Here is a 16800-nt window from a genome sequence, read left to right as displayed (position 1 = left end):
GTGAGAGCACCTTTACCTTTGTCTGTGATCTGCTTACTATGACGGTAAAATATCTTTTGCACAGTGACTAAATGAGGCACTCATGCTGCAATCAGTAGCAGAGAGTCGTTACACGCGTACCTTTGCTAATCTAAATCGATCGACAGAATCGCTATCGAAAATTAAACATGTAAGTGTGCTAAGACTATGAAGGACTCTCTTCGATCACATTAGACAATACTGAACAGAAAAATCTACTTCAGTTAGCTGTCCGTCACCATCGATTCTATTTTAGACACATAATAAGTTGAAAAAAAGTTTGATCTCGTCAACTTTTTTTTCAACGAAAAGGCAAATCTGCCTTACCTGATAGCTGAAGAACAGTTATTTTCAAACGACTATCCGAACTCTTTAAGTGTATTACATTTATTATTTAAATCAAGTTGGATGGGAGTGAAGTTGTAGTTCGTACTATAGCTCGATCGAGAGACAGGCACAGACTGATCGAGAACTTGAATAGTTTCAAAGGTCTATGGTTTTCATGCAGTATTTATTTTTGGTAAGTTGAATGACTTTTACATACCCGAGACGAAGATGCCAACGGCGAAGGCTAAGGCGATGACAATGGCTACCACTAAAAATAACATCCATTTACGACAGTTAGGTGACATCTCCGGATGTGGGCGGAGATCGTTCTCAGATTTGTTGAGGTATAATTTTTCACCCCTGCAGGAAAACACGATGGGCGAAAACAAACAGAATAGAAAAAAACGTTAACAATTCCATATGGGCCTTTATTGAAAATATCTATTGCAAATGTTTCGAGATGTAACCACTAGCTATGAAGTAACTATGACAAATCGTCTGTTACGGGCGCACCACACAGCGAATTCCAAATCATAGAATTTAAAAAATGTATGATGGTTTTATTATTTCGTAAACTATTACTATTATGTTTATTATACAACACAGGAAACAAGCCTTTGGCCGACGCGTGGAAATATGGCCTATATAAAAAAATTTTCAAACAGCATCTATATAACGGAGAAAGTGTCTGGACTGTAGATCTTTCGTGGTCGACATTTCTATCTAGTGACATGGACGACACATAAATGGTGATCTATACTTTCATCTATTAATGCATAAAAACCACAAAAATAAACGCTTTCAGCCCACCCAGCAGGGTATCATAGGACACGTGGTAAGGACAACGATTCTAAATATTTATAGGAAATTTATAGCATAAATTAATGTTTGGGCTTGAGAACGTGCAGACAAAGTGACACAAGCTCTTACATAAATAAATTACTAATACTTACCCACATAAAATCAGATCCCTTCCAGTGAGTGAAGCCTCGTAATAAATGAGAACATTGATTCGTCCAGATTTCTAAATCGGATATAGCCTATCTCTATACCCCATTTTATAATTTTTGGATTTTTTCACGTTTTCTTCCGGAAGATGCAGTTTTTTGATGATGAAAATTCATCATGTGCGTATTTTACCTTCTGGCTGGAAAATCGCTAGTAAGTCGAGTCAATAGAATGATCGTCAGTCAAATTGAAAATGAGAGAAGACAGGTGATAACGACAAAGGCACAAGATTGGACGGCAACGAACAACAAACGAAGAGCTTTCCACTGTAGAAAGCCCTCGCGAGCAGAAGGCTGAGAAGAAGATCGCCCCCATCTTTTCTGACGCTTCCATGTATCCAAAAATAAGTGCATCAGCTAGGGCAATGCCAGCGCTGGCAGCAAGCCAACGAACTCGTATCGAGTGAAAAGCCGATTAACTACACCCATTGGTGTATATCGCCAATGCTGATTCAACGAATGCTGGCTGGCCAGTGTGGGTACTTGATCAGGAACACGGCGATTTCTGCCATTACCGGCGATGTCGAATTCGTTGTGTAACACAAGCGTAAGCTCTGAAGAGCCGAAAAAAGAGAGCAAAGAACAAAAATGTACGCGTTTCCATTGTGGGGCTATCCGGGGTTTTCAAGGTTGACTTGAACAGAAAATAATTTAGTAGATTCATCGTAGAATTATATAGATGCGGCAAGTAAGTAGAAGGTGTCAAATAGGCGGGAACTTCAGTGCTATATACGCTTGATAAAAGAAATTACCCATTACAATTACATACAATATTACAAAGTAAAATTACAATTTAAATTCTCGAGCTTATGCAAACATAAGCCTGCTTGTGTTTTATAGTTGAGCCTCTGCGAAATCAGGTAAAACTCTCTGCTTAGTGGAAAACAATTACAAACGATACACATACGGTCTGCTTTCACACCTAAATCGATTATTAGGAAAAATAGAAATTTCATACCTCTCGATCGAGAATTGCCTTTTGAGAGAAAACAAAATACGTGCATTCATCGAGAACATCGTACGTGACTACAGGATATGTGCTAGGCTCGATAGCACAACGACACCGACTATAATACGAGTTCAGATAACCTCGTTATTAAAGAAGTAAACATCTCTGACCGTCTGAGTCTACGGCTGAATGACAGATAATTTATTATTGAGTTATTTCCTTCCTCTTACAATCAATCTACACTTTTGCCCTCCAAGTGGCGCTGCCGTATGCCACTCATGTTTCTCAAACATATTATATATCCTACATTTTTCTGCTCTTCTGCCTTCAAATCTACACCATATACATAACCTAGAAGCATTGCGATTTTTCGTCACTCTCTTAACAGATCTAATCTACGTTACCTTTCATCGTTCTGGCGTCCGAACCAATATTCTAGGAGCCCCCCCTAACCGATTCGAATGGTCACTAATGAGTTCTGCTGGAACAGTTGGTGCTTCGAAATCGGGACTGTATGTTTTCGTATGAATTGCAACATATGGTTTTGGCGTCATGCTTTTCTCTTTGGTGTCTCTTTGAGCGTTCGTATTTGGCGTGCGGTTATGTTGACGGTTTTTTTGTTTAACGCGAGTACCACGCATGTAGCGAAGTTGGTATTATCTTTTCGAAGACGTTCCGGTTGTTGCATGAGAAGGACCGTTATACACCCTTATCGCTTCCATCCACCTCGGACCCTACTCCCCGAGCTATTGGGTCTTCACTGGGAACACCCCTAGCGTTCCGATAAATCTTCCCGAAAGGCTGCTCGCCATAGCATTGCATATCGGAATTCACAGGTGTTCTACTGCTCATTGCCTGAACAGGGCTTGGATATTCTAGCTATCTAGATGTGTGCGGTTGACGCTAACGATTTAGCGACCCGTGCCTTCGGAATAAACAACCGCTGACTGACTTCTACGATTAGAAAAGTTGTCGAATACCAGTAGGCTGCACACTTGTTATATACCACAGTATCAATAAGCTCTAAGAAGGTTTTGTTCAGGAGTCATCTGCACTGGCCCTATCATCGGCGCCTTCGTTTTGAAATCCCCCGTAGGCCCGTAGCTTCCTCGAGAGCACCGTTATTTCGCTTCGTAAAGAAGAAATTCACTCACGTTTCAATGAGTTCCACTATTATTCTTCGTCAAAGTTGTCTTTTATCCAACAATCGTCTTGATACAGTAGCAGCATTATTGCTCGGCTTGTTATTTTACTTGGAAATAATGCACAGTGATGCTGCGGAGCTGCAAGTAGTAAGTAAGGTTGGCAGAAACTGATTACGAGATCTCTCTAGTGGTCATCGTGTATCACACCTGTTTGATGATTTGTTTATTCGTGATGCATCGTCGCCAAGTTTGTTAGTCTAATAGCAAAGAAAGACACTGATCCATCCAGTTTGATCGAAGTTGAACGCTGAAAGACGTTCTGGTTTATCGACTAACTTTTTTATTTTTATCGTCAACCTACATTTTTGCTAGGTAGCGTCCTCTCTAGACGGAGCTGTGAAAGCCCTAGTAATGGTTTTATTGGCCCGAACGCTCTAATGGAAAATTGAACGAACGTATGCGTAATGGTAACTATACTGTGCCGCTGGCTGCCTGAAACCCTTCTAAGGAAGATGAATGAAGCTGCGAAGTGTTTCCTGTTTTAGAAATAGCCACTCGATTCTGCTGAATTGGCAATTGTTTTTGCAAAAAATTCATCCATGCAACGCCGTGTAAAAAGCGCAGTATAGCCCAAGTGATGGCGCAGTTTAAAAACGCATTTTGAGTAAAAATTTACTTACACTTGGCTCTTGTCATGAAAAAAACTACGCCCTGCCGCGTTTGTGCAGAACGAACAAATCTATAATAATATCTGATTAGATATTTTTCCTTATTCAAACGAACACAAGATCCAAAGCAATTCTTATGAATATCACGCGTGTTACATTGGTCATCCTAATTGTAGCTATGTCTATATATATATATATATATATATATATATATATATATATATATATATATATATATAAAAGAAGACGAGCAAAAACCGTACACTGTAGAATCGATGATAGGCAAATCTTCATGATCTATTCTGCTAGTGGGCCCCGTCGTTCCAGCAAGTTATAATATTAAAGCCATTCACCTTCAGTGGAACCATTTCAAGATCGAAATGGAATATTATTAAGTCCACTGTTATATTATACTATATATATATATATAAGAGTACATGTTATATTATACTATATATTACAACGTCTACTGTTATACACCCAAACTGAGACCAAATGAAACAGTTCGTCCCTGACCTCCGATGCTGAATTGAAACATTACATTGTCCACAACGCCCAAGTCATATATGTATTTGAAAAACATTCGGTCAATATTTGGTATTGTACGCATCGCAATGGGTCAATGGCAGCAACCCACTCCTGCCTTACCCCAACGTCTCACGGACGGAAGGGCAATTTGCTCTTTTGCAAACTCTGTGTCGCCGGTTCGGTGCTATCGACCCCTCACTCGTGCGCGCGTATATGGTACAATCAATACGTGAAACTCATCGAACTGCTGAAAAAAAGTTACCGAACAATGCATGAATAGAACGAATTGTGACAGACACTGCTACGGCGAAAACTGCAAGAGCAAAGACAGTAACCTGGCAGCAGAGACCCAGCACGACGGCTTGATCACTCGCCGAGCGAAATTGCAACGACGAAGAAAAGTATGCCCCCTCCCCTCGACGTGTCGAAAAGACTACGCGTGCTTCTCTGTCCACGTGTGTGGCCGCACCATAAAAAACAGACGAAGGATGGATTGCTATGTAGGTGGGCGGGCGTATGGACAAGCGCACGGACCTGAGCTAGGACGAATTGAATCGGACGGATTGGTCTGTTAGGTGATCGAGAGAGAAAATGGGCCCTGGTCATTGATATCAGACTTTGCGCGGTAATCGATGCTACCCGCTGGAGAAGGTACACGCATAACGAACGCAAAACCCCCGTAGAAGTGTTATACACCGCGCGCGCGGCCTGTGGCAATAACCAACGCAACAAGTCAAGTTCCAAGGCATATATACACAAGCACGCATACAGATATATATTCAAGCCCACGCACAGTAGCATGCTGAAAAATATAAGAAAGAGCCAAAAGAAACCAAACGGGAAAGCAAGGAATTGTCATCGTTGTTTATGAAAAGGCTCTCGCAAACGCTATCTAAAGCAAGAACTACTATGAGGAGCGCGTTGTCTGACGAAGACAAAATAAAGCTTAGGCAAACGACAGACAAGCTTTGACGCTGGCAATAAACGACAAATGGGGTGGAAAGAGGGCCCTCTCTGCGCAAAGCACAAATGAACTGGGAGACCTAACTGTTGCCATTCTGATTTTACGCTTCTAGATGATTAGTCGCCACAAGCCTCCATTTACCCTGGCTTAGATGTCGTCAAGATCGCCGTCGCATACGTTCGTAGACAATAACATATCACATCAATCGTTGCCTGACGTGAGAACAGCGATACTACCAGTGGTGAGCGCTACTAAAACCGACAGTCGTCTATGTTAATACATACATTTGTTATTATGCTCTTTTTGTTATTATGATTTTTGTCGTTGATCCCCTATCTGTTGTTTGGAGCTGTACGACTTAATCAAGCCACACGTACCGTAGATAAACGGCTACAATATAGTTTTTCCGAATTTCAAACGATCTAAATTGGGACCAGGATATCTAGAGTCAATCAGAGTCCTTCTTGCTTTGTTAGCGAACTTGTTTGATTTAACGCTCCATTGAAGTATGAAATTCGACATTCGAATGTCGTCATGTTCCGGCATGTATGTACGGGCATATGAACCACCCACCCACCCACCCATAACTCATACAATGTCAAAATGTACCCGGATAAATAGATATCTTTCAGAATCAGATTTAAGGGAACCTTTTCCGTGACAGGCTGTCAAGTCGATCTCTGCAAATTCCTATTGGCAGTAACAGAAAAGATTTCCATTCGAAAGTAACTTCGATATACGAATACAAAACAAAGATATCGCTGGTCCTTTGCGCCCGAGTCGGAACTATTCATAACATTGACTTCTGTCAATGTTGGTCTATCTTTGTCTGTTGGACTATCTTAATCAATCAGGTGAAAGGCATATAAAGGCTGTCTAACAAATTACCATCATATCGGGAAATATCTTCAGCTCTGCGTATACCGCATGGAGCTTGACTCTAACGCCCAAACCCTTTAACTTTTAAGAAGTTGTCAGCTACATCAAAATAACTCACTCATACAATAAATTACACTATATATTTATTAGTGGAACTTCATCGAAGTATGCAAGGAACTTAATTTAGCAGCTTCGCCCTCATTAGGCCTTGAATGAAGGTCTTTCAATTCGCACGTTCGTGATCGTACTGATATGCGTCGTCAAACTGATTAATCAGGTACGTCTATTTTGAGAGAGCAGCTCCGAATTTTTGGAAAGATACTCAGAGATAATTTTGTGAATTTAGCTTACAAAAAACAAAAGAAAACGCTATTATACATATCGATTCTGCAAAATGGTATACGTTCGTACTGTGGAATCCCTTAATTTCGTTACATTTTAGCAGACATTTAGCAGACTAAAGATACTAAGTATTCCCGCAAGGCGACTCACCCTGCCGAAGCACGCTTCGCATTGAGCAACCTTCCCGCCTCCTCGTTCTTTTGCCCTTCGAAACCCACGATAACAGCTACACGTTAACTACCAGAATAACTGTAAATCTACGTCAAGCAAAACGTGATAAAGACGAAGCACGATTGAACTAGTTAACGCTGTTCATTGGAAAAAGGACACTATTTCTACGCGTTAGTAAAGGGAAGCTAAAACGAACTAGACTTTTGTCCGCTTGTTGAAACCTACCATACGAGTCGGTTTTCTCATCTGGCAGGGAGACTTGAAAACGACAACGCAATCGTATCGTGGGTGAAATGAAAATCTGTACTATATTACCTGGCTGCACGCTGGAAGCACGATACTAACAAGAAAAAACAAACACGATCAGACGAACTAATCTGCGAGCACGGCACGTTAAGTAGACAATAAAAATCGTCACCGTTCCTTAGCTATTAAGTGTCTACATACTGAGCAAACTACCTATGTATTGAAACGTCTACGACTGAAATGTCTATACACGCTGTCTTGCTGAAGTCGAGCGCAACGGCTGGAAGTAGAAATTAAGTAGAATATAAATCTAAACGCATGTGTAATAACGTGGTAGCATTCTGCCGTTTTATCGAGCCGAGCCGCAGGAGGGCAGGCTAAGAATGAAAACTTAATAATTAGAAAATACTAGTATTCGGCACCAAATTCAATATGGTGGTTGAAAAAAGATCGACATGTTCTTCAAGTAACCGAAACGCGACGTTCTGTACCATGACAGGCCGTCTAAGCATTTGTTGCATTGAACATCTCAACAATGTAGAAAGTCGAATTAGAAATAGATTGACAAACCGCCTCATTGAATGATCTCTATTAGTACAATGGCTTGCTACGGTGAGTGTGGTGCCGAGACCTTTGACTATCGACCTCATAACGTCGAAGTTCTAATTGCTTGATAGAACTGTTCGACATATCGTACGGCAACTATTGAAACCCTTCTGGTCGCTTATGCTTTTTTTCATGTAATTATTGCATTCGTTGGAGTTGTTGCAATCGTGTACGTGCTAGTCACGATGCAACGTCAAAATGTTTTTGATACTTTTCATTAATTATTTTGTTTAGAAAGGCTCTGCAGAAGTCGGCCTGGCAGGCGCAATGTAAGACTATCGAAAGTATCATTGCGCCTCTACCCATAACATGCTCGAAACGTGTCCAGCTCGCCACGAACAGGAAGCTTGGGAAGGCTTATTGGTACTGAAAGACTTCAATTTTCCGCGATAGATTTTAAACAAAAACAGGTTCGGTTTGAAAGGCATAATTCAACCTTTTTTTTTTTTTTTCTTTTTGACAGCGAAATGCTAAGCGGCGATTTCAAAGACATGTCTATGAATTAAATATAGCCGAAGGTGTTAGAAAGGTAAGCACGCCTTCGTTGCTCGGGATCAGTGGACAACGAAAATAGATGATCCGTTCCCAACTGATGCTTTGGCCAAAAGCCGATTTATTAGAAACAGTTTATAACATTCGATTGCTACGCTTACACGTACATGGTAAGGCCGTGCTAATAGTCAGGTCAAAACCTAACCATCTAAAACCTAAAATGAACGATTATCAAATCATTATAGGGTAGTTTTTCATATCTAGCATTTGATAAACTAGCGGTAGCGTGAACAAGGTTCGCTTCGCCGTTCCTACAGAAGTACTGCATCGGAAGGGGCAGGTTGAAAAGCTGATTATAGACATCGTAGCGATCTATCGCAATACAAGGAAATTTCCCTTGTATTGCAATAGATACGATTTGGACGAGTTTGTTTGATCTGGAAATGTTCACTCTATGGCAAAATAGACTGTCGCACTAGTTTCAATACACTGTCACCCTAGGTAATAACTGTGTTATGATATTTGAAAGCTGATCAATGTTTCCTAAAAGTACTAACTCAACTTTCTACTTAGAGGTATTAATAGATACTATGGGACATAGTCTGGTTTTCGTCCGCCGTATCGTCCAGACAACTTTAACTAATAACACCCTCAAGAGACTTGCTAATATTCAACCTAAAATAGTATTATACATGAGCCGGTATGGTAAGCCTGTTTGGCGTACGTCATTAGCGATATACGCCTCGGCTCACGGCATACATATAACGTGACAAAAGAAGCACCCTTCGCCTCGTAAGATCCGTGGAGTTAGGATCCAATTAACCAGTTGTTTGCTGTTTTGCAATCAATCTTAATACGGTTCACTCACCAATACAAAGGTTGAAGTATAAATATTTTAGGAGGACTTCAGCCGTCAACATGCGTAACGTACAACATTCTTCTCAAGCTTCATTTCTTATCAAGCAGGGGCTTATGTCAGTTGGGTGTCGCGCACCCAGTTTCTATGTTCCAATCATGTCAGCACCGCCATTAAATAGATAACACCAAAGCTACATCTGCCTGTATCAAATCGTACCTCGTATTAAAACACATACTTTAGAAAAATTCAAAAAGTTGCCCTGGCGGTACGTCGAGAAAAGTCTATGGCTTGTTTCAGCTGAACGAACTTGAACAAGTGGTAACAACAGCTTTTCTTGGTTCAGCTATCGACTTGGTACTTTTTTCGATTTTCCAGCTGTTAAAAAACTAAATAAAATAGAAAATGCAGGCTACTGCAGAGAGGTCTGTTGCAAGCTGTGTCCGTTACGTCGTATTATGGATTGGCATTTATCCGCCGTCGCGAAAAGTGACAAAGACAAATCGATGAGACGTCGGTAACAACATGAGCGCGGGATTAGCGCCAATATCAACGATTATCAGGACAAACAGCCGTCATCAATACGACCACGTCATATACCGGCCCGGCAAAGGGGCTCCAACTTCCAAGTCATCATCTTCCGATCTACGTACACGACATCTTTTTAGTTTCGTTGCAACGTTTAGTGAGCGTACCTCATTAAGTGTAGTCGCAACAGGCTGCAGAAATCGTTGCTGAACATTTCTGCCATTGACTCGACGGCAGAGCCAAGTCGCATGAAACGAGCAAACATAGCAACAATTTAAAAAGTAAAAACTCCGTTACTGTAAGGAACTTGTTCATCTCAAGGAGAACAAGAGGGGATCAGAGGCAGGTAGAAAGGGATGAGGTAGGTAGAAGACGGGTAAAGAAAATAACAAGAACATTATAAGGTCGAACATTCACAAAAATTGCGCATGATCTGTTATTATCGCTCTTCGTTAGTAATTTATGCACTATGGGGTGGGGAAAAGCCTATAGCAGTCTCAAAAAAAGCTCACTTAGCAGTTTAAGAGTCTTATCCATATCGACACTATATATATACACATCATCCATATCTGTCGAATGTCTTGCCCCGCCTGATATATTCTTTTTAAGGTAAATAACTACTACCATAAAATGGATTGAAGATATTTCATCCCGATTACACTCCTTGTTGGGCCGAGTTTTGTAAAATTCTAGGTGAAATCTGAACAGGTTAGAAGGACGCGTTACGGAGCATATTATATAGTAGCTAAGCGGATGGGACCTTGTTGCATTGCCTTTTGAAAAAATCCGTCCTAGCTCCTTCGTTTTATAGTACTTCAAGACTGTTCAAACGATGCGATGCCTGAATTCGTAGGTAGTCGCCTATTCATTGGCTGTATGAATTGTTGTTATTGCTGGTTTTAGCTTTCGCCTCGCCTAAAAACTCCATCATAGATATGGAGATTTGATGCATCTATAGTAATCTTTAAGCTGCTTCTATTTTGTCAAAAGCCGAATAAGTATTATTATCATAGACAGAACTTGCCTCGCAGCGCACAAAAATGAGCACCTTCGTCTATAGAATTTAGTCCATCACGCTAATGACTAGTGTAACATAGATGAACTAAAATATGTTTCCAGGTAAAAAAATCATTTGAACAATAGAAACTAGACAGAGATCGAGAGCGCGCATGCGCGACAGAATAGCATGTGATAAAACCGGCGTCAAAAAAAAAAACACTGAAAAGTGAGAAAAAAACTAGCACGAAGCGTAGTTGGCTAGACAACCAAGAGATACGTACAAATATGACCTTATGCATAAATTCGAACTAGGGGCGCAGGGATACAAGGGGATGTCGGTGATGCAGACGGAGGCGGTGGGCGGTTGTTGATTTTCTGTTGCCGCGTCCACTTTGAACAAGCAGACGAGCGACAAAGCGGATGATAATGACTCAGTGACTTGAAGTTCTTCGCAGTTCTTCTCGCTACAAAAAGGGAACCTACTGTCATAGTGTAATATAGCAGAATAGTTTTCGACTAAACGCTCACATATAGAATATCGCACATCTCTCTGTGCTATATCAAAAGTCTGCGATTTATTTGCAGAGTGAACCGTAACGTGTAAGGCGTAACTTCAATACGAAAAGTTTTTACGATTAAATATAGATCTTACAGATTTTATTGTGAAATTAGAAATGCTATCTCAGAGCAGACAAAAGCGATGTAAATCACAGATCAACAGAGTGATCGAAATGAAAGAAAAATATGAAGTTTACTACAGGTACATTGTGTATATTGTCGAGTTACGACTGAAATTCGAAAAAAATAGGAAACACAGATATTTCTATGCGGTATTTTAGTTGTGGCTCGGGTTCGCGTATCCGGGGCTTTTGTACACCCAGTTGAAGATCGTACCAATAATCTAGCAACCAGCATGTAAGGTCCGGTCTCTAACGAGGCATACTGCGTCTGCTTTGTAGGGATGAGCATCACACACGTGACAGCTCAGGCATTTTCATGGAGTGCGTGCCATTTGAATGTTTATCGCTCGTGAAGCCCAATTCCAAATAATGATCAAGATGTTATTGGAAAAAAACTTATTCCAGCAGACAGCACTTATTATTTGGTACCTCTTTTTCGTCATTATGATTTTGCGTCGTTACAGAAGATATACAGGCTCTACTGAAGGCCACAAATAATTCAAATGTAGAGATTTTGCGATATTTCCTCACTTTATAAATGTCAATGGAAACCTTTTCCTTTCTATTGTGTATGGAATAAAGAGAGGACGTATAATGTTACGCTGGAATACCGTCGTGTGCATACACGTTCGTATGCTCATACACAGGACCTTCATCACTGCGTAAAGAGTTCTGTGTCTGTGTTGATAAAAACGTGTACCTCACTCGAGAGCATTTAGCTCGATGTCGGTAATCTAGAGAAGGATTCACTCGAGTGATTTGGTGTTTAGCCACGCCATCGTAAATAATTATTACTCACAGTTGGAACAATATTTTAAATTACGGTAATATCCTGACATTTTCTTTGTTTCTGAGGCTTATGCTCTATTGGTTATTTCTGGCGGAATATTGTCTAGTCACGCTGGAACGCGCAAGACCACAACGCAATCCGTAATGCCGGAAGAATGCTGGAAAAACCTGTCGTATTGGTATCTACCTGGAAGTCAACTTGGAAAACCTGGTTCCGCCGGTAAGGTTTGGGGACATAATGAAAAATTACTTCCAAACTAGCCAAACTGACCAATCCAAAAGGATCTTATTCAAAGAGATCTTCGACAATTGAAAACAACTGAATCAATTACGCGCCCGTGTCGCGGTGATACAATAATGGTGTCTTAAAGCGAGAATTAAAACTATTCAGCTGTTTTAGCTTCGGCTAAATGAAGCAGCTTTCGTTTGTCGTGCAGCGGTAGACAAAGCCGTTACCTCATTTCCTTATGAAGTCTGATCCCTGACTCTCTGCACTCTATTATCATTGTTGACCTTGGCTAGCAGTTCTTATTACAAGAAGACCGGTTTATTTCGTTTGTAGTCGATAAACATCGTGACTATACTGAACAGCTTGCAAGAGGAAAACAAAGTCATTGAATAGAAGTTCTCGCATAACAAAGCGAACATAGCTTCAGGAACACGGGCTACTAAATGTAAATCATTTAATACAAAACTGTATTATTCAACGGTCGTAAAATTTTTCCAGTAAAGCACAGGTGGTGTAAACGAAGATTAGGACGGCATTCATAGTTCGTCTGCATTGACGCCATCTTTTAACTACTTCGTGATTACGACTCTGACAACACAATGAAGTTCACAGTGGATTAATTCCACATTATTATAGCAAGTCTGTTTAGGAAATGATATGTTTTAAGTAGATAAAATAGAATGCTAGAATAAGATCCAACAACCAGTCTAACAGAAAAATACGGCTAACATAAATGTCAGTACATATAACGCGTATGAAAATAGAGCATGCTCAAGTATCTGTTGTGGCCATATTCTGTTTTCAACGCCTGCCTTAATTCATCGACATATGCTCTTAATGATTTGCTTTTGGAATACAGTGGAAGAAAAGAAGAGATGATATAAAAAAAAAAGCGCTTGTACTGCACAAAGCTGCCATAACGTATCTTCTAGCCAACTCAAATAGGTGGAAAGTACGGCGCGCAATTATTGTTATAATTATTAATTTTCTGGCAGCAGGTGGCAATTTTTATTCCTTCTTGCTAATTGGCCTTTTGTTGATCGTGATAGGGACTGTGAGCAGAACAGCAGTTCCGATGATCGTTACAACTCCGACCGGGAGCAGCTTCGTTCGACTCACTGACTGGGCTCAATGCGTAGCCAATACAACGTATTTTATTTGCTAAGACCCATGTTAAACTTAGGCAAAAAAATAGCGTTCCGTAAAACTTCCCTTTCGACTCTCGCACCAGCAGAAAACAAACGCGCCAATTTACTACGGTAGCCCATAAACGTTGCCGGACATCGAACAAACGGCAGGCCGATACACCATCGGTTCACTAGCGATTAAGCAAAAACAAGACCGACAATTTGCCCAGTAAAGCATATGCGATAGTCGCTTTGACGGCGGGCAAAACAGGTGGGTGCTGGCATCGAAAGAACAGAGCGACAAGTCGACCCACGACAACGGCCTACTATCGAACGTTCTCCGTTGAAAAGCATTCCGATCTCCTTTCATCTAAGCGCATCTGACCGGACAGGGAAACGTACGAAGAGAAAATTATATATACTTGCATAAATATATTATGCATTGGAAATACGTATAGTGTATGAATATTCGTACTCTGTCATTTTTTCGTTTTTTTAGCATGGTTTATATTACAGGATTGCCTGCGTGCAAATTGGCAAAAATCAACGGTATGCGGCCGAAGTAAACCTAAAGGTTACAAATAGCTCTGCGGAAAGGAAATTCCATGAGTATTTATGCGACCATTTATTTGTAGGATCGATAAGGGCTACGCTGAAGATGGCGTTCCTAGGACAAAAAATTGCTTACATTTAAATACTTTAAGGAATGAATATAACAGTGCGCTTACTTACCGCATAGATGGAGTAATGGCTACTAATCGTTCAAGGCCAAACCCTTCACTCAGGCTATAAAGCAGTAGATGTTCAATCTGTAATGCTTCTGTGACGCATTCAAACAGAATGATTCTCTCACTCGTTGGTCGTCCTTCAATAAAGTTACACAGGTGACCTTTCAGTTGCTTTTTAAGAATCTTATCGTTAGAACCCTAAAACTAGATTAGTGCCGTTTGTCCTTGTAAATATGTTCATTCATTGAGGGGATTCCTATTCAGTCACTAGCCCCCCGTAGACATTGTTGCCCATTCATTGGGTTTTACGGTAGAAAATAACCCGATAAACAACAGCTGAATCATGTAGACTCCCACATATTGCTTGTTGTCACGGTTCCGTCAAACTATCAGAATCAACGTAATTCTATATATTTCGCGCCACCATCATTTGGGCAACACCGTCATTCAGTTGTGAGATTTTAATACGCATGCACTTTCGCCGTTTGTATTTACTCCCCTTCATTAGTAGAGCAGTAGCAGCAACAGGTGGGAACCGCCATTTTAACTGATACCTGCCTAAATTTGTTTGTTAGCAACGATTTCTCATCGGATATGGCTCACTAGCAGTCCGATCGGCGCATATGACGTATTTAGTCGTTGTGAACGTAGAGATATTCGCATGTGGCCTCCAGGTTCACTTTATAACATTCTATATAATAGACATTTATAACATTTTGACACTAAATTGCGTTACGGAGTTGCAGTACTTATAAAACAGTAATACCGTGGGGTAATAACTACGGAAAACTATGAGCTGCGTGGAACGATGTCATTTTGTGTTCTATATACCTATGCCGAACATGGCGACACTTCGATAAAGGATACACTGGTCACATATTTCACACTCCAGATTCGAACATTTATACACCTAACAGGATCTTTTGTGAAACTTTAATGCAATACGACTTATCCCTAACGTACCGTAAGAACAGCCCCGAAGTAACGATAGCAACACTTTTTAATGAACGTAGTCCCTCAAAGAACCTGTATAAAATGTGCTAAAATTTTGTTATCTTCTAACTAGATTTGGAAGATAGCATATATAGATCAATGAGGTCGGTGGTCTCTAATCTTGCACAAAATACAGGCCCAGGCTTGAAACTTTATAAGCAGGCATCTGAGAAACCTAAGGAAAAAGCATTACCAAGCGTTGGTGGAAGAACTATATGCTTCGGAATTAAAATGGACGTCAATCAACATTGCACACATCTATCGAGCAGTAAATTCCCGGACGGGCTTACCCATTTGCGTTAGCTTTTCCTTCAGCTGTTATTAAAATACAGACATCATTTCGTTCGTTTGTGTTACTGACTCCGAATATATAAATGCTCAGTATTAGGTGACTAAAGTGTACTGGCCGACAAAGTACAAAGAAGACTAAAGTCCATTCTTCTTTATTTGACTTGATCTTCTTTCTCGAGTTCTATCTCTAAGCTAGCGTATGACACGACAGCCATGCTATTGTTTCTGTGATCGACATTGCTTATTGAAAATACCGTAGTGGACATATAGACAGATATAAATGATCTTTCCAAGTGTTCTTCTCTGCCAATGACGCTATCAGAAATAGCTTCACTCGACTCCTTTCAGCTGCTGCCGCCGATGACTCACTTGCCAGTCTGAACCCCCATGTCATTTTATTTGGCCAGTATGCTCGGCCTAAGTGCTTGGATTATACACGCACTTGAGTAAAACTGACCCATCGTTCTAGATCACCACCAACGTAAATTTACAATTACTCGAGTTTTGAATACATTTATTTATTTATTCCGAATTGCCTTAGCTAATCATTAATTCCGAAGCCCACCGGTTACCAATACGGCCGGCACTATCATTATTACTGCGGGTGGTGCCATCCTGATAGCAACGCAAAAAAGAGAGAGGAAAAGAAACGGTCGTTGTAAAAATTATATGAAATCTTCGTTGTTGTTCGAGGGATGCTCTAAAAATACGAATGTCGTTACGTCAATTGGGCGACGCCGCCGTAAACCGCCCCTGAGGAAATCGCAATAAAGATGAGCTGCTACTACTACAGAAAAGGCTTTAGATCTATAGCTAGATGGCTGCCTAATGACTAGTGTCGTATGAGAAACAGTTCCTCAAGATCACTCTTGTCTGATACGTTTTTGTTGTCGGACCAGCAAGAACGAGCGCATCGATTTCGGTCGGTCGATCGGGCGGGTGGGTAAAAAAATCCGCCATGACATCGGGACATAGTCGACCCCAAAAAAAGCACGGACGCACGCGAACAATCGACATGGACCACTCACGAAAATGGCCCTAGTGGCGGCGGAAAGTACTTCAGTATTTTCGTCTATAGAGCTGTGAAGCGTCTGCTTCGAATGCTAGATACGTGAAAATAGCTAGAGACAGGTGGAACCTTAGATGTTAATGTTTCATAGGGGAATTCTTTCACTACGCCACGGGGGATGAACCGAATAGATTCTGATACAGTAGCTTTGTGGTGATCGCTATATATA

At 40.8% G+C, this 16800-nt stretch overlaps 1 protein-coding gene across 3 annotated transcripts in view; it reads right to left on the bottom strand.

Annotated features, from left to right (window-relative positions):
• LOC111244146 (uncharacterized) overlaps positions 1-16800 on the bottom strand; it is a 93514-nt gene that overhangs the window by 13378 nt on the left and 63336 nt on the right. For all 3 annotated transcript variants that reach the window (XM_022790886.2, XM_086978720.1, XM_086978749.1), the window contains one exon: positions 563-705. In XM_022790886.2, coding sequence (XP_022646621.1) covers positions 563-705 — 143 coding nt within the window. The remainder of the gene's footprint in view (positions 1-562; positions 706-16800) is intronic.

This window comes from Varroa destructor, unplaced genomic scaffold (assembly GCF_002443255.2).
Source record: "Varroa destructor unplaced genomic scaffold, Vdes_3.0 BEIS01000001.1, whole genome shotgun sequence".
NCBI classification, from domain to species: domain Eukaryota; kingdom Metazoa; phylum Arthropoda; class Arachnida; order Mesostigmata; family Varroidae; genus Varroa; species Varroa destructor.
The sequence above is the reverse complement of the archived record's forward strand: the minus strand, read 5'-3'. Positions and strand labels throughout refer to the sequence as shown.